Genomic DNA, 25,007 nt, shown 5'->3' on the forward strand with positions numbered 1-25,007 from the left:
AAGCTCCATTACTGGAAAGTCAAGAGTTTATGTCAGATTCTGCTTCTGTATCGACACAATCGGCTCACGTCACGCAAAACTATCAGAAATAATATAAAACAGGTCCGTAAGCATGCATCCGCCTGCAGCATGCTGAACTGAACACACCTTTGGGGCTTCCTGTGTACGACGAGCTAATGATCATTTCTCGTCATTACAGATTTGAACGGACTGATTTGACTTAGTTTAGTGATACAGTACAGTGTGAATTCTGGAAAAAAATACCAGCATCCTTTTGACAGTATCTCTGCTCTAATATTATATTATATACAATAAAGACTCTGTGACAGGCAATTCAATTCAACACAGTTCACAGAGGGAAATTGCTACTATCAAGAAAAAAGAGAAAAATCATCAGATTCTCCAAAGCAGTCATTGTCTTTACAATAATTGTCATAGTGATTCACCGTATAGTTCCAACCCTTCATTTGACAGACGGCTTTTTTCTATTGATTCGACAGCGTATTTCATTCCACTCCACTTACGCCTTCATTGCTCATTTATTTTCCCACAATAAAATACATTTAGATGAAAAGATGTGATCTTGTCCATGTGAATTCAGCCTGGAATATCATCTCAGTATCTTCTTTGTACCTTTTTTTGGGTTTGTATTCGGCTGAAATGCATATTCTCAGAACACACTCGGTTCTTTGATCGAGTTTTTATTGGCCGTGCATGCAATGTGGAAATCAAGCAATCGGATGGAAGATTTTACAGAAGTATGGTTCCTTCCTTTCACACGTACTTTCAGATCATCGTTTCGACCAGATACAGGTAAAGTCTCCTGTCAGGCTGTTCAGACGTGTTTGACTGTCTGTGAGGTTCCACTTCCTCTTGTTAGAGAAATCCTCACATCATCCTCAGCGATGGAAGACGTTAGACTGAGAAGACATGACTATGACTACCAATCTGAATATTTTACCAAAATAAATACATCTTGGGAGGGAAACACGACACACTGCTGCATCCTTTCAGGTGATTTCTAAACAGATGTAAGGCTGTAAACACTCTGCGGTGCGGCTTTTGCTGAGCAGGAGACAAAAACCCTGCAGATTGCTTCATTTGCATATTAAGAGGAGCGCAATCACAACAATAATAAAGGGTAAAAAAAAAAAAAAATCAAAATTGGAAAAGGTTTGGAAATAATCTCTGGGTGGGGGCTGAAAGCTCACCTGCAGAGAAGAAAAGAGTGACTGGTGAACATATGGAGAAGAAGTGTTCAGCCAGAGGAGGGCAGCAGAACAAACAACATCACTCAAGGTAAAGCCAGTCGTGGAGTTGTGCCCTCAGCACAAGCAGCTTTTTTCACCAAACAAAAACAGCGTGACAATGATTTTCTATTACAATAAACACCACTTCAAACCACTCACTACTGTCAGAACAGTAAGTCAGCTGAAATCGACCCACGGAAGAAATGTAGTGTTGTGATTTGCTCTGGGTTGAAAATGCTGATCTGGAGGAGATAAAGCTTAATATTGCAGCTGGAAGATCCTCGTATATTGGACGGGGGTCTCAGGTGGTCGAGTGTGAGCGTCTGAAACAGCTATTCGGTGCCCCCCCCTCCCCGCCATTTGTCTGCGGTTCCTCTCATTTCCAGGCAACTCAGAATAGATCTGCAGAAGAGCATCAACCCGCAGAGATACAGTGCACCTGGGAGGCATTCTGTCAATGTGCAGAGCATTAAAAACATGTAGTCCATAAAAGACAATGCAAAATAAGAGTACAAAAGGGGAAGCTGTCGAGTGTTAATGATGTCTGGTGGTCGTGAAAGGAGAAAGCAGACATGCTCGCAAAACTCTGAATCTATTTTCTAAACTCCTCGCAAAAAAAAAAAAATCTGAAAAAAGGTTCAAAATATTCCATTAAATGTCTGAATCAAGCTATCTGGTTCAGTCTATTAGTCATCAACCTTTCTGACACAAAACAAGAATTATTTAACTTTTTTTTTTTTTTTAAATGAGCTCTAATGGTTTTTCCTCCCGTTTGCACAGTTTGCAAAAAACTTGCAGATTTTTCAGAATGTCACTGAGCCTACTTGCTACCTAACCATCTAGAGTCACAAGTGTTATTATTATACGTGTTCCACTGAACAGTTATTAGAGAAGCGGCGGCGGAGAGGCCAGCGCCGTGTGCGTGTTAGATGAACGGGTTTCGGTCCGTGTCGGTCAGTCCAGACGGGTTGAGGTTACAGTGCGAGAGGCAGCGGCAGTCCGGCCTCGTCTCTCCGAGAGATGACCTGCTTCCTGTGCTTAGCTTCAGCCTACAGTCAAATAGTATCTAAAATCCTCTTCACAGCACTTCTGACAGTTTGATTGAGACCGTGTGGGTTTAGTGACGCTTCGGTCCACAGGGTGTCGCGTTGGGTGAAGTGCTGGAAGGGATTCCACATAGTATTTGTCTCCGGCGTCGCCGGGTTCAGTTTTTGCTGCTCTCTGTCGGAGCGGGAGTTTTTTCTGTCGCCTCCGTCTGGCCTTCCTTCTTCTCGTCGTCGTCCTTGAAGAAGAGAAGGGGGAACATGCCGAGGATGCAGCCGATGCCCACGCCGATGGCTTTACCCTGCGCACACACACACAGAGAGGACCTGGGGGTCAGGGGTCAGGAGTCACTGCCGTCAGGTCACCGTCATGGCTCCAGGCTGAACGTTCTTAACTTGGTTTGTTCACCTGTTTCTGCCTGAAATTCACTAATTGTTATTAAACTGTGCTACATCGTTCTAGAAAACATCTGCCTCCTTTTCTGCAAGACTGGATTTTTATTTACAAGCTGATTAAACAGGAAGATGAAGATGTAAAATATTTCCTAACATGCCAGAACAGTTGGCATGACCTTTTCCAATCATCCAGGAGCCCTTCAGTGGCAGACTAATCACCGAAAGCAATTACATTTCACCCTTCACAAGTCGTAGCATATTAAAATTCATCCCAGTCTAATTTTCGTTTTAAAGGCCCCATCACTGAGACGGGCGGCTCCGCTGTCGGCGTGCTGAGAAGGCCTGACCCGCTGCGACGTCGGCTCTGATTGTATTACACATTAAATGGAAACCTTTGGAAAATCGTCCTCCGTGGCGAGGCCATTAAGGTCCGCTCCGTTGTTAGATTGTTCCTGACCCAATCAGGGTTCAAACAGCAAGGAAGAGAGTCATGTAAGACACGGGCTGAGTTAACGGTCAGGACCTTACAACCCCCGCCCTCTGTACGAACCGAGTGGGAGCTGACTCTGGTCTGCCACATGTCGGCCTGCTTCGGGCTCAGGTCGGGGATCTGCATCCCCAGCCGAGACGCCAGAGCCTCGACGTAGCCGGCGAGTCTGCAGGGAGGAAGGACAGGAGAGGTGAGCGCAGCCACGGTAATCCATCACTTTCATCCAGTGACCTTTTAATGTGCAAAAACGGGGAGACGTGACGGTGATGTGGAGGACGCTGCGAGGAAAGAGCGCATTCCTTTTTCCTTCATTGTAACTGAATGAGGTATGAAGACCTACTAGAGTTTCAGAGAAAAATACAACATGGATGTGCAACAAATTTTCTATATTAAAATTAATCTAGCATGTTCGTAGCTATACGAGATTAAATTTATGAGCTCGTCTCTGTGTTTGCTTTGTTCCGCTCTCCCGCTGATATTTTCTCACATTAAATGTCACGATCCATTTAACTACCAGCAGAGCGACGTGTTCCCCCCAAGAGCAGGGAAGTTATTGATAACAACGGCAAACTGAATAAGCAGATTAATGTCCCCAGTCTGCGTCCCGTTGCTGCCATTCGTCACGAACCCAGCAGGAGGCCGGATCTCAAACCCTGACGACGGCGAGTCGGAGAGGAAACCTCCTCCGTGCACACATTGAATTATTTTCTATTATTTCTCTCCCGACAGAGCAGAGACAGGATGGAGCGGATAGATTAAATCTGCAATTGGAAATTTAATCTCTAAAAAACTTTGCATTTCTCATTTTGGTTGGAAAGTTTTGTCAGATATGGAGCAGAGAATAATATGTATGTAAATGTCTTAACAAAGATATGGTTAAAATGCAACTTCTGGCTTCCTTGTAAGATTTTTCATGATAGAGAAACTTTCAAGTTGGAAAATAACTTAGTTTAAGTTGTTCCCTATTGTGTTCTGTCATCATCAGTATATCAGTTCATTAGAAAACTATGTGATAAATAAAGTTTGACTGATTCAAAGGCTGAATATTAAAAGCCACAATATATTTGTAACATAAATAATTGCTTCAGAACGAGAAAAGTGAAAGCAGTTTTCTAATTTCAATCATTTTCATATCGTTTTTCCTTATTTTCCACTCACTTTTTTCACAGACCTGCAGGACACAAACTGTACATAATCATACGGGTATATAAATTCTGTCGCTTCAGTAAGTATTCAGGCCGGTTTCCATTATAGTATCCAGCAGACTGCGTTGTAAATAATAAACCTGACCTCAGTGATCTTTTCTAGCATAGTGAAGACATTCAGTGTAAATTTACAAAGTGATTTAGCTTATTTTCTATATCAAGGATTCACATGCTGCTGTTTTAAATTCTGTTTGAGATGCACAGCGCTACCTGTGATAAAACAAAGGAAGTGGGATTTGGTCAAACACACACACACTCACACACACACACCAATTTTTATGGGTCAGATAATTCACAAAACACTATAAAGTTCTCTGAAGACTTGTGCGCTTGCAGAAAAGATCTCAGCAATACTCACCAGACCTTGTCTAGACATAAAGTACCCCCACTAACAGCTCACAGAGCATTTTACTGATGATAAGACACATTTACTCGTTCCAGCAGCGTCAGTGAGGAATGAGAGTATATTGTCATATTAAAGTGAGACAGTGAAAAAACCTCGAGACTGAAATAATGGAAAGATGCTGTATGTCCAGGCTGAGATGGTAAAGCATCATGTAAACCGTTAAAAATGCAGAGCTGATACAAACACAACAGAAAAAAAAAAAATAGATAACATATTGACCCGTCTAGTTCAGTCACTGGCACTAATGGATCTTCAGTTCACTGCACACGCAAATAAGCTGCAGCAGCAGCAGCAGCAGCAGATGTGGAGCGAAGGAAGCGATAAGTAGAATATGGTGTGATTGAGGAAAAGCGGGGCCGATGTGTGTGTCTGACGCTTTTCAGAAAAGTAGAGCAGATATAAAAACACTGGCTGACAGGTCCTGTCCAGTTATCCTGACAGATGATGCTCGATTCAGTCAACAAATCCAAAACAATCCCGAGGACAGTAATTAGGTCAATGTTCTAAAGCTACGCTGTGAGAAAACTCTGAATATGCACTCTGTTCGAATTCTTCCCAATAAGCTGTCAAACCAAATCCTGTCCTCACTCAAAAAAAGCAAACAGATCAAAATCAGTGAAGTCTGCAACGTGAAAGAAACTAATGCAGCATTCAAATGATGAAATTTACAGAAAGCAGACTTCGGGAACACGAGGCAGACTGTATCTAAGGAGCAGATCACAGACTGAAACATGAACCCAAGATGTCCAGATCAACGAAATCTTCAGCAAATCATTTCATCATCTGGAAGATTACGTTTTCAGAACGTGAAACGAGCAGCTTGACTCCCCTGCATGGAGAAGGGGTCTGGTTTTAAACACAGAGAAATAAAAATGCTGTAAGAAGGAGCATAATGAATAACACAGATAAAGATCAAACATATGACCAACTGAAATGTTTCACTGTAATGTGACTCCACTGCGGGTCTCACTGGTTCAGTACGATGAGCAGAAATAACACTGATCGCTCAGACTAAACAGCCATTTACATTAGCATCCGATCCATACTGTAAGGTGAACTGATGAAAACATGAATGCTGCTGAAATCTTGTAGCCTGATAAAGGGGATTACAGATATCTCTCTTTATCAAGAGGTTTTTGTGCAGAAAATGTAAAGGGAAATGTTGGAGTTGTGGGTATTTTCAGGCTATTATGCTGTATGCGCCATATTCCTGATCTGATCCAACTGAGAGGAAATGTGGCTCTAAGTAGCCCCAGTGGAGTCACTTCTGGAGTGATAAAGGGAGATTTGGACAGAATTTCAAACAAGCATTCACTGAATCCCCTGTATGGAAACTAACACTGAGCTTCTTACCTCCTTAGAAGCAGGAAAACAAAGTGAAATTCCCCCAAAGGAAGATTTGTAAATTATTACGCTACTGTTAATCCGAACCAAATTATATGGAATCTAAAAGTCATTCATTCATTAAGACACTGCCTCCAACTTTCATTACATAACGTCACAGAATATAATCCAGTTCATTCAAGGCTCGTTGTAGATGCAGCAGAAAATGAGTTTTGAACTCCTTTTTTTAAGTCCTAATTCAGTTTCAGATCTTTGCGCTGTTGTCTTGAATTAGTCTGAGGGCAGCAACACTTCACTGGGAGCTTTGTCTTGTCCCAGAAAGCCACTGATGCATCGTGTCCGTACGAAATGGAAAGAGCAGCTGAGGCTGAGGCTGGGCAGAGGACTCTAATAACCGGCTGCAGCAGGCAGAATGACTCACGAGCTAAATTACAGGACTTCAATGAAATTCCACCGGTTTCCTGCATTCATCAGAAAACACACAAGTGGCAGAGGAAAATCTTACAGATTTACCCAGCGTGAACTTCTGCCCGATAAAATACACTCACACTGCTGCATATGTGGATGCGGCCGAACAGATTGCTCACCACAGGCTCCGACACCGAGTCAAAACAAGACGGGAAGATTCTATACAGGAGCAGGCGAGCCCAGTCACTGTCTCCTAAACCAGCACAGCAGACGCCGAGGGGGAGGATTTACACACAATCATTGCAATGCAATCACTACGACATTGACCGGAGAGACTCGAACAACGTGCCGTAGTGACAGCTACATCTATCTGTGCTGCTGCAGTACACAAATGAGAAGATCAAACACACACACACACAGATAGACACCTTTGAATGTGGCTGGGGACTGAACTGTTCCAAACTGAGAACACAGATACAAATATGTGCCAAGTTGCTTGTAAAGGTTTAATTTTAATTTTTAACTTTTACAACACCACACTACTGTCACTTGAGGCAAAAGTAAGGAAATCATTTTTATATGGCACTGATGCGTAAATGTGTAGTGAAAAAACATAACAAACTTTATAATTCATAGGTCACATACAGTACGGTTATTTATTATCGGAAAGGTCCAGACCAGTACAGTTATAGCATAGCCAAGAAATACAAACAGTGTTTTCATTTGTCATAAAGAAAAAGGATGAAAGAACATGAAGAAATAATCTTTTCACACCATCTGAGAAGATGACATTTCTGGTGGAAAACAATCCACTTTCAAACTGTGTTCTTTCATAAAATTCTGCTTTAGGACATTTCACTAAAATGACAAAAAACAATGTCCTTTTGCCGCTTTTGTGCTCAAAAATGCTAAATGAGTTCGTGCTTCAGTTGGAAAATTTGCTGAAATAATCAACTCCCTCACTTGCAGTGCTTCTTTTTTGATGGCAAAAAGCCTGCGACTTCTCAATTTCTGTAGCCTTCAGAATGCATGTTTTCACAGCTTTCCACTTTCAAAGGGGCTCTGATGCTCACGCTGCTTCGCTGACAACAACATCGCTGTTATTGATCTCTCAGCTCAGGTCTTGGCTCTCAGGGTTGTGTTAGCTGCTCTCACTGAAAAAGTGCAATGTCCACTAAAATTACAAACAGCTGTAATAAAGTAAAGAAGACCAGAGGTGACATTATGGCCCCAACAGGGACTGATCTAAACTTAACAGAGGGTAAACAGGATTACACAGAGACAATAAGAATGTTTTCAATCCCCTAAAGATCTTAAAGATGCTCAGAAAAAGTTTTCAGGAAGAGTGTGATTGTACTCAGAAGAGAGACACTGTTTTGGGGACAAAGGATGGTCAAGATGTATTGATTTTCCTGCAGTTCACTCTGACTTAATATGTTGTTAAACAAAAGAAAAAGGTGAAATTTCTGACAGGAGAATTTTTCCCTTTGGGTTAAAATCCAAAATTTTACACAGTACGTTAATTAAGAGCACCAGTGTCAAAGACTTCAAAACCAACTTTCAGATTCTAAATGCAACTGTTCTGAGCTGCTCCAGCAGACGAACAAATACAAATCTGAGGTTAACATTAAACCCTCAGCAGCACTTCAATCTGTAGAGACTTTTTCATTTGTATTATTTACAAAAAACAGGAGGAACAGAACAGCATGAAATCTTTGGTGACTGGAAATGGGAGCCTCGGCTTTCATCCAAATAAACCCTGGTATAATTTGTTAAAAGTGGAAATATGATAAATAAACCACAAGTCAGCTGAGTGACTCCTGTAATATATCTCTTGATGAAAGAATGCATGTGTGACTTTCAAACTTTTCAGTTCAGAGCGTAACTAAAGCCAATTCAAGTGATTTCCTGACAACCACTTTCACCGGAGTCCCTCAGTTTGACTCGTGAAGATCTCATAATCTGTCAAGCCTTAAAAAGAGGAAGTGAAGTGCAGCTATCAGCGAACACGGAACAGCCATTGTCTTATACGCGTACTCTTGAGATTTTCCTCTCTGAAAAATACATAATCTGTGCTGTTGACTGCCGCTGTGAAGAACACCTGCAGGCGTCCGCCGAGACTGCAGCGGTAAACAGCCTTCAACACTCAGCGGCGTGAATCTATCAGCGTGAGGAGGGGGAAAAAAGAAAGGCTCTCTTGTCTGGTCTAATCGAGGCTCACCTTGACAAACAGGCCACAAGGGCTCCGATCGCCAATGAAGATTGAGCGTCAATCACAAACGTGCACACGGGAGGAGAAAAACTGCGCACACACTCCCGGGGAGTGTGTTCACAGGGTCCAGCACAACTCGACTAATCCATCACACTGAAGCAACGGGAAGGCAGCAGCCACCATCGCTCTGTTTCTGTGTGATTTGTATGGAAATGTGGAAAAGTGAGGCACCCTCATATGCCTACATTTACCTGACAGCAGCGGCACGAAGCCTTTTCTATTGAAGTATTCTGCTCAGTTAAGCTGGTGAAGCAGGTTATGGAGCTGATTACAGCCCCTGTTGTCACTCGAAGGCTGTGAAGTGGATAACAGCCAGGAGTCAGCTGACCGAGCCTCATAACACGCTGCAATCACCGGAATGAAACCAGGTCTTCGTACAGCAGCGGCAGCAAGTGGACACATAATAGAAAAAAATATCACTTGATGGCTTTGGTTTGTTTTGTTTTTTTCAGAGTAGAAGACAAATTACAGGAAGGAAAACTGGTAAACATCTAAATCTTAAGAAATAGCAGCGAGCGGGTTGTAATAAAGTGATTCATCACCGTGACAAAGCAGCCTAATTCAGTTCTATGTGCACAAATTTTAAAAAGCAATCTTGCTTCTTCACACACTGCAGTGGAAACAGAAGCAACACATTACAGGTGATTACAATAAAGTGATCAGACTGGGGCCATTTTCACGTCTTAAATTAGTTCCCCATGCGCCCTTCTCTCAGACTAAAGCTGTAATCAAAACACATTTGTAATTTGAAATGAGCCTTTTTTTAATTCATGATAATGTCTTTTGTTATGCTCCAGTCTGGTTTTCTTCTGGGACACAGGCCTCTGGTGGCCGTGATTCTCTTTCTCCCTTGCTGCTCACGCTTATCTTTCTCTGGGCTCAACTCAATAATTACCTTCTAATGTTGAACAATTTAATGACTTAACCTCCACTAACAGCAGTGGGACTGCCATGATAAACTTTTACCTCTGTGCAGTCATGCGAAATGAAAGTTTACTTTTGTAGGAAGGGTGTCCCTCTGAAGGAGTGAACTTTCTTTTAATGTCAGTGCTGTCTCACATAAATCAGTTCTTTCATGCATTTTATTTTATCAGCTCCTCTAAGCTCCTCTACAAGCTGTCATGTTTGCATCGTGTGTGTGTGTGTGTGTGTGTGCGTGCACGTGCGTGTGTGTGCGCACGAAATGCTTACCCCAATCCTGCCAGATCAGATACCAGGTTGCCAAGGGCAGCAGCTGCAGAAAATGCGAAAAGGAAAGGACATGTGATTAGATGAGGTGTATGGAAATTGAGGTTTGTGTGGATGGGGAGTCAAAAAGCCGCAGAATGGGTTTTGTCTGAGTTTTTCCAATCAGCTGAAAAACAAGGGGGATGGCATATTTTCCTGTCTGGCACTCTGATCGCTCATCTCTGGAGTCGTCCTGCAGCGTCACTGCAGCGACAGCCTTCCACTGGTGCCCGTGTCAGTTATTAATACAATCACATTCATCCATCTTGCATCCTGCTCTTTCCAAATGATGGTGGCAGGAGCCACTGAGGCAAATCCCAGCCGAGTGTGTGTGATGGCAGCGAGGGAGGGTGCATCCTGAACGGTCTGCCAGACCATCAGAAGACACACACAGACAGCCACACACTCAGGTTCACCTGCGGGAAACTTAGAGTCACATATCATCCTCAAATGCATGTTTTGGGAATAAACCAGAAATGAGGATAATCTTCCTGCACTGGGATACTCAAGTGGGCTGTGATTATCATGGCCTTAGGTTAAAAGGGAAAGCATCTGATCTTATGAAATATTCTTTCTCGATTATGATTTTCATGACTCATAAACTAAAATTATACAGAAAAAAACCCCAACAGGATTAAGCATTTCCCTTTATGCGTAGAAAATTGCTGTTTTCATTTCTTTAATCTTCGGATGAAGAAAAAAATTTGAACAAAAACAGAAAAAAAATGTTTTTTTTGCTGTATTCAGATTTTTTTTCTGTAACTTTAGACGTAACTTTAGACTTTACATGTATTCAATATAATATTTCTAAAGTGATCATAAGAGTAAGATAATAGTTGTTTTGGAATCTGATCATTTTCTTTCCTGTATCAGGAAAAAAGCTGCTGCTTTGGAGGACGGACTGTGCTTCTAGTTCGAGTAAAGACACTTGTGGTGATTGTTTGTATCCTGAATATTGTCTCCTTTTCTGATGCTGCATCCACAATATCAAAGTTACAACAGCGTGTCTGTGGTCCCCTAGTGGTGAGGCAGAAAAGAGAAGAACACTGCACGTCTGAACCAGAATGCAAATGGCAGCACAGTAATTACCCATAAATCTTAGGAGCTATTTATAGATGCAAAAGGCTTTTAGAGGAAACATAGGATAATATGCTTTTGTCTGGATATGATGGATAGAAACGACGCATGAAAGAGCTCCAGGAAAAGAGGAGGGAGATAGTAGAAGATCAGAGGTTGGAATATATACAGTGGGTTTAAAGCGTGTCCTTGCTGCTCCTGCAGCAGCTCCTGTATGAGGAAATGCGATCTGCCCTCTGCTTGTGTTCTCTCGGTTGTTCATGACCCCGTGTTCGCTGCGTTGTGAATGTCGCAGCAGCAGCAGGAGACGCAGCAGCAGCAGCAGCAGCAGCACAAAGACCCCCGGGGGGTTCGACACAGAGCTGCGGTGTCATTGCTGCTCAGGCACAATCCTCCTCTCACTCCCAGGAGGAAGATCTGAGTACTTCCATCTGAACTTTCAGCTCCTGTGGAGGAAAGGTAGGAGCTGGAGACGACGGATCCAGATGGAGCAGCTTCTTTTATAACTACTGACAACCTTGAACTGAACAATTCGTCCACAGGTACTAAAAAAAAAAAAAAAAAAAGCTTTCAGATGAGATTAAAGAGTCTTGTTAATAAAATCAGCGAGGCCTGCAGAGAAGCATCACTGCTAATAAGCTGCTGGTCTGTTTGAACTGCGGAGGTTCATTCAGGCATGTTGGTTTGTAGCTGTGTGAGACGGTCTTTGGGGATGATGGCGGCTTTTCCAGGGCAGTTAGAGAGAAAATGTGAGTTTGTAATACTCTGAGCCAAAACACACTGTGGTACCGGGTTAATTGAGGAAACTGCTTCAGCTTAAATGTTTGTAGTGGAGCCATATCCCAGCGAGACTCTGTGTCTGAGAATGAGATATGAAAATATGATCTTTAAAGAGAAAAGCCTTTTTTATTATTTTTTTTTTTAATTCAAGTAAGAAAGAGCATGGAGACAACTGTGTTTTATTGGTTTTAAGTTGATTACTGTGCCACAATTTTGATGAAAATGGAAATGTCTGATTGTTTTTTAAGTTCATGTCAGCTGCAGCACAAATTCATTTATTTCTTAGTTTCAGCACAATCCTTCATTTAGAGAAGAGCTGCAATATTTTTACTCCCACAAAATAAATGAAAAGGCTTTTTCCCTCATCCTCGGGGAACATGAGGATGCTCAGATGTCATATTCAAAAAATACAACAAGAAGAAGTTTAGAATCTCAGAGGAGTAAAGACGGAAAGCTGTGAAGAACAGGATGAAAAACAGAAGAAAACGACATGCAGTATTTCTTCCATCAGGACAATCTGCACTCCTACATGCTGGAAATAAAAGAAACATGCCAGGTTACAGTCTAATGAAACCAAACTACATTATGGAATAGTAATAAAATATGTATTTGATGCTCTGCTTCTTCCACACAAGTCCCTCAACAACCATAAACGAACATCAGGCTGCATTTAGTGGTTAATCGAGTTTTACTGGAGCATCTTCAGGAAAACGAATCACACTCATCTGCATTTCTGGACAGTATCATTGCTTTATGTATCACAACATGCAATGCCACCTTGGATTTGTATATTTTGATGGGTATTAACATATTTTTTATTGTTTCAATAACTGCAACCAGCCTCTTGTCCATTATTTAATTATAATCCCAGACTACAGGTAAACATGGATGAAATCACCCCCACTTTAAGGCTTTTAAATGACATTACATTTTTCCCTGTGGGGGAACAGCCACAGGAGAGTGTAGGTATGAGATTAGGATTAGATCTTATGGGAGGTTTACCAGGATTAGGCAGGAAACAGAGATGAGGAGATGTGTTTCCCAGATGGTGCTGCTGTATTACAGAAGTATGAAGAGTCCAAATTGGGCAAAGTAGGTTTAACAGAAACTAATTGACATTTTCTCCTCATTGAGAATAGTTTAAAGTTACAGTTGAGCCGGGTTTCTTTCACATGCAATTCTTTAAACTTGAAGGAACTCACTAATTGAGAGGATGCGGTGTACCAATACACTCGATCAGGAGTGTTTAATCCTGCTCTTGGAGAGCTGTTGTCCTCCATGTTTTGAGTCTCTCCCTGCTGCAACAGATAATTTCTGCTGAGAGGCTCCTCGCTGGGATTTAACGACATATTCATTATATTGAGGTGTGCTGAAGCAGGGAGACATCTAAAGCACGCAGGACAGGCGCTCTGCAGGGAACCTCCTACATGGAGGAAAGTCAATTTTCTGAAAAATTAGATACATTTGAAGACGTCTAATAGAAAATATATGAAACATGAATTCATATTTGACATAAGGATCCTTCCTGTTCTCATTATTCTAAATATTTCTGGCTCACTCTGAGCCTGCTGTAAAGCCACTGCTCAGTAAATGACCTTCATATCAGGAGCAAACATGTCTCGTTCATGATGTAGATGTCTAGGTTTGTCAGAGTGGAGGTACTCGAAAAGATCAATATTTTCTTGGGTTGTACTCACTGCAAAAAGTTTAATAACCACTGATCTACTTCATTGTAGAGTAAAAGCTTTCTGTCTTTGTCTCTTATTCTGACTAGAGGAAAATCAAAGACAGGCAGGGTAAACTAGATTTAGCTAAGAAAGGAGCGTTGGCTGAAAGCCAAGAAGAATCGGAGTTTCCTTTAATATTTGATATGGATTCTCACTTCAATGTAAAACTGGATATTAAAACATTCAGAGCATAAGGAAAGAAGTTGGTGATTTTATCTTTTTCCTACATTGCATGTTGACCTCACGATGAACCCAGATGACTTTCTTAAACTTTGTGAACCTGCAGCAAATCGAGAAACACTGGCCACGACTTTATTATACACCACCTTCACCTCTGGCTGGATGAATGGAGCGTGAAACTGTGAAATCACAAAGAGAGGACTTTCTATTAGTCCCTCCTGCTTTTTGTCTTCGAGGCCGATTTAGCAGCTCCTCGGTTTGGGCCGTAATGTTCACAGGCAGAGAAACACACAGGTGTGTGTGTGTGTGCGTGTATACCTGAAGGCTTGTTATTGCAACAGCGGCACACACAGATCTGCACACATTTACTTATGAGAGTTGGAGTCGTACGGAGGCTTCACGAAACACTCAAAGCATGAAAATATTTACTGAGCGCAATGTGCTTCCAACACTACCGATGTTACAAAAGAGTAAGAAAACTAACTTCTAACTCTGGAGATGTGGGAAGGGCGCGACGCTTTGACCACGAATCTCAGCAGAACATGCTGATTTCATGACTTAATCACCTTAGTTGTAATCTTTTATGGATTTAATCCTATTTGGGGTTTTTCACATCATTAGCTCTGTTTGACTAAAGTAATTAGGCCAAAGCAGCAGGAGGATGTTCGAGCCGACGACTCCATTCGGGGAGCCGCCTCCGACAAGTTGGACTCCTGGGAAGTGATCGGTGGTCCCAACCACAGAACCGACACCAGTCCTGAATCACTCAGGACTGCGTTAGATTACCGCAGAGTCTGAATATTCAGGCTACTGAACGTCCCAGATTTAGCAGGGAAGAGAAGCTAGAAGATAGCGAGCACGCCGAGGCTGAGCTGGAGGAGGGAACAGAAGGAGGCTGTGGACCCTGTGGGTAGTTTTCTCTCTCCGGCTCAGTAATGCAAGGAGCCTATCTGCAGCTCCGCCTCACCGACGAGTCTGGATCAGAAAGTCTCGTCACACAAAGATGGCAAGCACTGCCGGTCTGAAAATGAATTTTTTTTTTACTCGATACTTGACTTCGTGAGTCGATAAACCTCTTGCTAACACGCCTGAAATTGCTCCCTCGGTTCAATCAAAATCTCAATCATCAATTCATATGAAGTCCTCGAAAAAATGAGCATGTGCATATTTTAAAATTGAACTGGTTGGAGTTTGAAACCCACAGGGAACGGTTTGACAGTATGAGTGTTTTGGATTGAAAAAAAAAACGGATTGCCTCTTCTCTACAGTACATCCCTGATGGATCCATTTCTCTTTACTCTCGCCTGAAATGGTGAACCTCTTCACCGCCGTCCTGGTCTGTGTGAAGTGGCCTATAAAAAGCTCCAGGCCTCTGCCTTCCTCTCTCAGCTCTCCTATACTATAGACTTATAGATGGATCACTTCACTTCTGTTTGATGTTTTAAAGTTAAAACCACCAGAAGTGCAGTCAACAAGGTGAAAAATATTTCACCGCTAAGCTCAACTAACTGAACTCCTGCCAAACTGCACACAAAAACTTAAAAAAGATTGTTTGGAAGATTATTTGTCATTTCTTGGCATTTAAATTAAATGTTACAGCACTGGGAAGGTGCCACATTTCAATATCAATCGATATTACATCAATATTGGTTGTTTATACTTCCCTTAAACATGTGTGTATGTGGAGACAGTTTCTCTGCTTCAACAGTGAGCCCCATCAGTCTTTTCCTGTGTAAATAAGCAGTAAATGTTCAGACGAGATACACTGAACAGGAACAAGCGATAACATTAAAATGCTAAAAGGCTGCTTTGAGCCCAGGAGATATCTCACCGCCCATTCAGCCTGCTTCTGTAAACATTATCATATTTATGATTTTGTTCTTTTTTTTCTAGGTCAAGCCCACTTCGTTCTGCCCTCTTTAATGCAATTTCACTTTATTATTCTCTCCTATTTTAAATTGGCGTCACAGCCGTAGACGTATTGTGAGCTTAACACGAGAGCTTCATTATGAGACTTTGTGTTTCTGTCAGCAGTTAAAAATGCCATATTTTTATTTTAGGAAACAGAAGGCCACTGTAATTTGGTTTGCTATCACGCTAATTAGGGTGTTGGAGCACTTAGGTCAGGGCTGTCTAACCTAAATAGAATAAATTCAAGTGTTTACAGAAGCAAAGTGATGCATTAATGGAAAAAAAAGCCTTAAAAATCACATAAACTTAAGTGAAAACCTTTTACACATAGAAAATCTTTTCTTTCCCATGTCAGTAAAAACCTGCTGTAATTACAAGATGAAGGGAGGCTTATATTAATGAAATTCTCTGACCTGCCATGGTTGAAATACCGAGGACCACTCCGATAGACAGCTCAATCTGTGTGCCCTGAAAAAAAAGAACAAAAGCACATGCAGATGAGTGTGTAAGACAGGGAACCTCTTCATCCATGACTGTGTAAAGCTTTGAAACTGTTGTACGGATCATCACACATTATTTGCATCTGTTTATCTCATGAATAAATCACAAGGAAGAACAAAAAGTACAGATCAGGGGCTAAACAATCAGCAGAGGAACACAATATGTCTGATCTGCTGCAGCTTTTCTCTTCTTCAGAGGTGAATAGCAACAACATAATGCGTTACCATTTCAGAAGGAAATATAACTTCGCGTTCTAAAACTTCTTATTTAAACCAACTAACACAGTCTCAATCTTGGTCTTCAAATTCAAGATTTCCTTTATTCTCATTTCTTCAGACATCAGATATTGCAAAAAAGAACTATAACCAATTTAAAAAAAAAAATATGCATAAAAACTATGAATAATTGTAAAAGCTATGCATATCAATAGAAGCCATGATGCTTATCTGCAGATAACCTTGAAATATAAAAACCATGAAATATATTTGATACCACTACTTTAGGCATCTGATGTGAGGATTTCGATTCATTATTTCTCGTCCTTGGGATGCGATAGATGACCCTCAGTGGAAACAGGGTTCAAAAAGAGCCAAATCCTTTAGTTTTGCTTTTCCTTGTTCGGTTTTTTCAGTCTAAACATCTACAGAGGAACTTAAAAGGGTTGGATGGAAGACCATCTGGAGTCTCCACCATCATTACCCCGAGCACAGACAACAAAAACCAGAGATTCCTAACATCAGTGATCCCCCACCGGGCAGCAGGGGACCGCCGTGCTGCACGGAACTCCAACTTACAGCAACAATCATGATGCAGTTGTCCAGGAAACCGAATCCAACAAAGGGCAGGGCGTTGTGCAGCAGCACTGCGGAGTGAGAACAGCAAGTCGTCAATACACGCCGACAAAAAGCAACCTTTTAAATTTAATGGAGCCAGACGGGGCAGCGGCATAAGAGAATAAATGCAAAAGTCATTATTTCTGACACAAAACACTTGTGAAAAATGAGTCTGGTGAAGGTAGAGGAAAGACATATGGATTAATAATGAGCGCGACTCAAGTTATTCAGTCTAACATGGTTTCGGTAATGGTGAGCCGCTACAGGCTGAATATGACAGATCGTCATATGGGAGACAGAAATGGCCGCACGGTGGTGAAGTGGTTAACACTCTCCCCTGGGATCGGCCTCTGTGCATCGTGACCCGGAGCAGGATGAAGCAGCACAGAAGAAGAAGCACATAATATGACTCTATGGAGTCTAAATAGTTGCTTTCAGGCAATAAAATGAAATACATAAATAAATTCAGAGAGTAGAATAAGGTAGTAAAGTGAACTATATGCCTCAGATTTTCCTCTATTTTATTAATTCAGTCAGAATTCAGCAGCAAAGCAGCCATATTTCTCGACGTGGGAATAGGTGTTGTCTTCCAAGTATAAAATAAACAGGAGCATAAATATCACGAAGTTGAATTTGCAGGAGTGCAGTGATGAGCTGCAGTGAGGAGTGCTGCCTGTATGTAAGACTGTGAGTATTATATTGTGTTCTGAGTATTATGCAGCTTTTACAGGCAGCCTGATATATTGCTGTGTCTGTGAAATCGAATTTTGAAATGTCAACCACTGCTGTTGAACTTTATTGTGAGGGAAGTTCAAGTGAAGTTCACTCTAGTTTAAGTAAAAAAGAAAAAAAAAGTACCGGGTTTCTTCGTAGCTCCCTCAGCTTCAAAACCCTAAATCTTAAAGCTGCATGAGCCCCAAAAAGTCCCCATCTCCAGAGGCTGCAGGCAGAATCCACATGAACCTGTTCAAGGAATTCACACGACTTCCTGTGGAAGTCACAAACATGCCTCCAACATTTCTCAACTGAGTTTCTGTGATTTAGAAAGTGTGAGAAAAGAGGCAAGAGTGTGTCAGGATGCTCTCCGTCCTTTGGGTGAGAAAATGATGGAGAGAGGCATCAAATTTACACGGTCCAGATCTCAATTTTCAGGGTGTTGTTCCAAAAACACAGGCAAGTGCCACACCAGAGGAAACCCTAAAAACATGATAGAGGAACCAAAACCCAACATTTGAGTTCACCGAGACCTCTGTACTCACATTCTGGTCGATGGTCTGAATGCTTATCATGCCTCTAATGTCTCGCCTTTACAATCACCTCCTTTGAACCATCAGTCACTGCTCACCTGCATTTTTGGCTCCAGCCTGGTTTCATGTCACCAACAGTTTAATTTCTCAGCAAAAACCACTTATATTCTTCCTCTGACGCCTGTTGTGGGATACATTAACCTGCTTGACACTCTTGAGGTAGTTAAGGGCTAAATATCTTCCAGTGTTCGTTACCGAATCGACCACAGGTCAGAGCATCTGAAATTAAACCCTCTGGCTCCGTTAGATGGAATTAATCGACTGTAGTGAAGAAAACAGAAGTGTGGAGCGCATAAGGGAATATTTCTCAGTGCTTGTTGGGAGGATTTGATTAAAAACTGTTTGTATTATGAGGAACAGTTTTAATCTGGATATTTGCTTTGAGGGCAGCCTGGACTCTGTTTCAGGACAGGCATGATCTTCTTTAACTTGTTTTTTTTTTTTTCTTATTACCTTCGGAACCACCAACAGAACAAACTTTAGTCTTTTAGTTATAACATGAAACTTTTATTTCAACCCTCAGAGTTATGCTGAGTTTTCCTAATAATTTGAATATACCCTCTGGGTGTGTTTAACAATGTAGGCTTATGTGATTTTTCAAAAAAACAAAGTTTGTCTCTTTAAATTTGAACTCTAACTTTTCTGCAACACTTGTTTGTAAAGCAGTTTGCAATAAACAAAGAGAAAATGTTAATGCAGCAGATGCAACTGCATTTGTGCACATACTGTGCAGAAAACATAACTTTATTCTTCTAAACTCCTGAGTCTGAACATTGAATTTTCATATTGTTTTTCTCATTTTCAAGGCTGTTGTGATCCAGAGGCAAAAACCACGCACAACTCTTCTTCTGCTAATTAAATATGTTTATTCAGATTATCTCGTAAGCTGGAAATCCTCATTAATGAAAGTAATGATTTTGAACTAATGTTCATTTAATTGTTTCCACTCATAAAATATCTTGTTTGATTAAATGAGTAAAAGTTTTATGCTCCACTTCTTTTCTTTGCTCTCACAGCATTAAAGGAGCATGCGGCTCCTATTCCAAAAAAAAAAGTCAGCTGTTTTCAAGAAGTCCCAGCAGGAAAAATCGAGGTAACAATCAACGAAACACACAGGCCGGCTGTGTTTGGGGAACTTGTGATCATGACTGTGTTTGACACTGCAGCCTCAGTGCCGACAGTCTGAGTCAGAGTTTCCTTTTACGTTTCACTCGGCTGTGTTATCTTTACTGAGCAGTCAGAGCAGGAAAAACTGCATTTCAGCAAAACTGCACAAGAATGAGGGGAGCGAACACTTCCCAAGGAGTCTTTCTCTGCTTACTGTTGGCACCGTGAGAAAAAAAACCCACAAACAGAAAAGACGACAACCATTTTAGTTTCTAACTCCTCAGAAGGGAGAAAACAGGAAAACAGTAGAAGCCTTGAATCCCTGCACAGGATCTTAGCTGCACATGTGCAGGTGGATTACATAATGTTCATGTGGATGCAGGACCTTTCACTGTGCTGCCTACAAACAGCCAGGGAAAAGATAGCTTCATACAAACATGTTTGACCATTTTATTGTAGGCAACGTTGCCCACATAATCTTCAAGGTGCTTTCAACTGACTTTTTCTTGTCCAAGCTCTTGAGTGTGGAAGGCACACTTTTGTTGATCCTCTCGGAGAAATTACTATTCAGCCTTTATGAATCCTATTCATAGTTAACACCAGGGGGCATGCTGGGGGGCAAGTGTCTAATAGTGTGTTACATGTGTTGCAGGTGTTTATATTTACATTTTTTCCACCCAATAACATTAAAAGATTGTCATAGATGTGTGTGAATCTGGTTGTCAGGATAAAAGTGCTGTAACTGCTGAGGGACAAGTACCATTCTGCTTTTCGGAGGGACAATTTTAACATGATATTCTAGGAGACATCTGAACGATGGCTCATCTTACCCGTTTCATAAAATCGGTGAACGTATAAAGTTTAACCTTTGTGCACTTCTAATTTAGATAGTTTCATTATTCTCCTGCAGCAATGCCTATTCTAAAGAGCTGGTAATCTAATATCAGTGAAACGGGATCTATACTGAATAAGTAGGAGCTTCAGACTTTAGGTGTAATTATATTTGTCACTGTCATTTCCCAGTAAGATGAATCCTGGAAGTAGAGATGCTGCCATCTGAATGCTGGTGTGATTTGAAAAGCAGGTCTCATTGTGCTTTCAATCTGCTGTTCATTCAGTAACGAACACAGCACCGGGTACAGAGCTCTGAACTGAAACCGAGGCTGTCACATGCTTCAAGAGCAATGCATCTTTGCAAAAAACTCATAAGGGATTCAACAATAGATGAATTGTTTTCGCTGTTTTAACCTCTTTTTATACTTGATAGATTTTGACTTACCAAGTAATGAAACTAAGACAATAATTTAAACTACAATGAGATGCATTGGTGCAATGTTGCACATGAAATTGCTGTAGGGTGTTTTTTTTTTTTTGATCCCTTGTTGAAAATGAGAAAGTTGAGAGTTTTAAGGTCTAACTTTTTATGTTTTTCCCCCCTAAGTTTAGTCTGGACCAGAGAAACTGATTTAGCTTCATCTATGTTCGGGGTAGCCAGCACAGTGCCTGCAGGCCCCGGCAGCCCGCAGGGACCCTGTGAGGAGCCCAGAGGCCACGTTCTGAAAACGGTGAAAGAAGTTTTTCATGTTACTTTGTACTGTTGAAGTTTTAAAAATACAAGCGACTCCTGATGTACAGTCTCTCTTTTACCACTTGTTATTTGGACAAACAGCAGCATCCCAGCATGACAGAAGCACTCAATAAGCTTTTGGTGAAAATTAAGCTCATGCTGATTTATTTCAAGTTTGTGAACTTTCCACATATTCTCCTTCACCATATTCACACTCAGATCCAAATTTAACCTCGTCATTATTGCATTGTTTGAATTGTGAGGCCCATTAGCTGGTACAGGGTATCGCTTTTCCTCTTGGGGGAAACAAGAACAGGAATAAATCAACATCTTATTAGCCAATGCCGGTGTTTAGTCATTAATCATCCTGGATGATTGGCAGCTCAATGAGGGATGGAAATCTGAGCTGTCATATGGTGGTGGGAATTTATCAGGCACTTCTCACATCCATTGTGTGTGCTCATCCTCTACATGCATGAGATAACTGTCATCCGACACTGCTTACCGTATCTTAACTGAGCTGCGGTCGGCGGTGCAATTTCCAGCTGCCCTGCAAACAAAGAGAGGAGCTGGTGTTAAGAAAGTTTCTCAATCTGCTCAGAAAGGCCAGAGCGTAAATGTGGGGCAGTTCTTCTTAAATGGCACAGCCTATCTATCAGTCTGCACCTTTTGTATCGAGAGAGAGAAAAAATGTAGAAGGATGGGAAATTGTAAGGAATGTGACAGTGGAGAAGAAGGAGGAGGTCAGACGGAGGAGCGAGGAAGAGCAGCAGCTTCCCGATGACGATTTCCCTTCAGTCAGACCCGGCTGCAGATAAAAAAATAACGTCAGGACAATGATCGCTGCGGTGCCAATCAAGCCTCAGGAGGACGTCTGGAAGCACAGTGATTATGTATGTGCAGTGAGACAGAGACAGAGCTCAGACACAGAGACAGAAGAGGGGAGAGACGTTAGTTTTCCAGCTTCATTTCATCAGATCCGCAGTGATAACGTCTGACACGAGCTGGATGAGAATAAATGACTGAACTGAAATTACATTACAAATATGCTGTGATTCTAAAGTTAAAGAGAGACCGGAGTGAAGGGGCTGCAGCTCTCCTCGCTATCTCGGTTGAGAGCTAGTAGAATAAAATAAAGTGTCACGTTAGATGTGCCAGATTTACGCAACAGTCAGCGAACTGTGAAGTCACACAATGACCTGCTGTGACACTGAAGGCAATTACACTGGATTTATATCTGGAGACGCAAGACAGACCCATTCTTTTTTTAACAATATTGAATTTCTTGCCATGGGGTGGGTGGAAGTGTTAGTCTGCAGGATGAAGTCTCTCCTCTCAGGTACAGGTGTTCCAGCACTGCTGCCGTATCGTGCACTCAGACACACTTGCTTACACGCCAACATTATCTTAACTATTTTCACCTCCAAAGAGTCAAATTACAACCTGAATGTTCAAGTCATCAGCTCGACCAAAGCCTCAGGTTACACACACACACACACACACACACACACACACACACACACACACACACACACACACACACACACACACACACACACACACACACACACACACACACACACACACACACACACACACACACACACACACACACACACACAGAACAATGGTCCACCTGAGCAACAGCTCCTCCATAAACCTGCTGCTGATGCATTTGGCTCACAGAGGACGCCCATCAGCCGTACCCTCCGATCCATCACCGCCTCCCGGCTGCTCGTGCTCAGTGAAACGCCGTCCATTTGCGGCTCCCCCCAGAAGCTTTGTTCGGCCCATTATCTCATTTCACAGGTTCTGGAAAATCCTCTCACCTCCAAGAGCATAAAGCATCCCACAACAAGACCAGAGCAGACTGGCAGCGCCGAGGCGCCGATCCACAAAGGATGAATTGCTTCAAACTGTGAACCATTCTGTTCCATTTATCTCTCATTCAGGAGCTGTTTAAAAAGGATTTAATTAAAGTCTTTCAATGATCTGCTCACAGTCTCTGAGAGAATATCTGCCGCACAACTCTTCTCACTGAAGTCTTCCTGATTGTTACGGATGTATTCTAGCACCTGTTTTTCTCATTGAGACGCAGCAGTTTTCATTGTTTGCACTGAAGTTTAAGCAACTTTAAAACCCATTAAATTTGCTCCGACAAACAATAACATTTCACAGACTGGCAGATTTAAGAAAGTAGAGGACAGCGTCATAAAACAAGTGACAACACACATGCAGGGCTCAGTCTGTGAGTTCACTGCTGTGAGTGTGCTGTGTGACTAAACACTTATCTTGTCACACATTTAGTCCTGGAAGACATTTATCACCCTGACCAGTTCATCCATCCACCTGGGGTCACGGGAGCTGCAGCCCTTCACAGCTGACACCGGACAAGAGGCAGCATGTCGCCGTCCATCACAGAGCGAACGCCGACAGAATTAACAAGCGCGTCTTTAGACGGATGAGGAAGTCAGGTGGACGGAGTTATCCACTCCACCGCTGTGCTGCAGGTATATAACTAGACCCATTTCTTTAGTTTTTTGGCTGTAATTTCAATCAGTAACTCAAACCTTTATGGGTCAGATGTGACAATCTTATTCACCTCTTTCCAAATACCAGTGTTCTCTTCTCTCCCTTCCTGGACCCAATCTCAGCCAGAACAAAAGGCTTTTGACTGTTTGTAATTAGTTTTCCCTGGTTTTTGTGTTTCCTGTCGACAGCTGCAGTAAAACAAGGTTTAAATAATGAATTTTAAATTTCATCTCTTTGCCATTTGCACGATGTAAATTATAAAAGCTGACACTGCGATGACAACACAATTTCCTTGATGTTAACTTATTTGAATTTCGTAATATGGCTGACAGTAGAGGATTTCCATCAGTTAAGCTTGTTGGAGTTTCCACACACCGTTAATATTCTGATTTCTCTTGTTTCTAGCTCATCAAACTTCAAGTCAGACAGCAGGTAATGTGTTCCTGTGCTGCTCAAACGTTTCATAACTACCTGTTTCACTCTGATGTGAAATAAATGGGCCAAAGCGTAATTTCAGTTCAACTGAGCAGCTGTATATATTCCATCACTTAAAAAGAATGAGACCGGCCGATTGAAGGCACAGCTGAGTCACCATCTCACCACCAGTCGCATGAAGAGGGAACAAAAAAAAAAAAAAAAAAAGCCATTAACAAGATACAGAGGCTGGAAGATTTGTCTCTCCCAAGTCCTTCGGGTTTTTCGAGCAATTCATTAGAACTGAGGAGGGTGACATGACCGCCTATCGCCCCCTGAGAGCAGCTCTGGCACAAAGTATTGATTGCACAGAGTCTTGAAATCCCCACAGCTTGTTGTCTCAACAGATTCCAATTTCAACAGGCGGCGGTATTGAAAACATTAAACAGGCTGTGATAAGTCGCTAACCGTGAGAATGATTAAGTAAATACGAAAGGAGCAATGTTTCATTCTCTTTAAGCTTTCTCTTATCTCGACTCCACTCCTGCTGAGTAAGACGGCGTGATAGAGGCTGTTTACGGGTAAACATACTGAACGATTCGCTGACATTTTGACCACAGGAGCCCTCAGGAGCAGATCGGCTTGTCAGCTTTCAGCCGAGCTTTTACCAAACACACTACCGACAAAACAATCCAGTCCAATGGCCGAAACAGTAAAAGGTAAAACAGCAACATTCTACAGCAGACGGCTCCAACCCTAATGAATGAGAGGAAGAGAGATAGCTGCATGCTAGTACTTCCTCAATAAAAACTGTTCCCCACATTTGAACCTAAAATCAGCTGGAAATTATCCAAAAAAAAAAAGCATATTGATGCAACAAGCTTGATTTAGAGCAGTGGTCTCTACACTGGTGAGTGTCCTGGAGGTTTCAGCTCTTTCCCTGCTTCAGCACACCTGAAGATACTGATCATGTGATCGCCAAACTCCAACAAAGCCCATTTACAAGACTTTCAATGCAATCAGGTGCATT

General features: G+C 41.9%; 1 protein-coding gene across 1 annotated transcript in view; it reads right to left on the reverse strand.

Annotated features, from left to right (window-relative positions):
- Positions 1 to 25,007, reverse strand: part of LOC115396896 (transmembrane protein 65-like) — a 39,958-nt gene continuing 14,951 nt past the window's right edge. Inside the window, exons 4-9 of the mRNA XM_030102974.1 lie at positions 21,537 to 21,581; positions 17,012 to 17,079; positions 16,130 to 16,184; positions 10,006 to 10,048; positions 3,240 to 3,345; positions 1 to 2,595 (exon numbers count right to left, since the gene is read on the reverse strand). Coding sequence (XP_029958834.1) covers positions 2,455 to 2,595; positions 3,240 to 3,345; positions 10,006 to 10,048; positions 16,130 to 16,184; positions 17,012 to 17,079; positions 21,537 to 21,581 — 458 coding nt within the window. The 3' untranslated portion in view covers positions 1 to 2,454. The remainder of the gene's footprint in view (positions 2,596 to 3,239; positions 3,346 to 10,005; positions 10,049 to 16,129; positions 16,185 to 17,011; positions 17,080 to 21,536; positions 21,582 to 25,007) is intronic.

The sequence above is a fragment of the Salarias fasciatus genome, chromosome 11, assembly GCF_902148845.1.
Source record: "Salarias fasciatus chromosome 11, fSalaFa1.1, whole genome shotgun sequence".
Classification (NCBI taxonomy): domain Eukaryota; kingdom Metazoa; phylum Chordata; class Actinopteri; order Blenniiformes; family Blenniidae; genus Salarias; species Salarias fasciatus.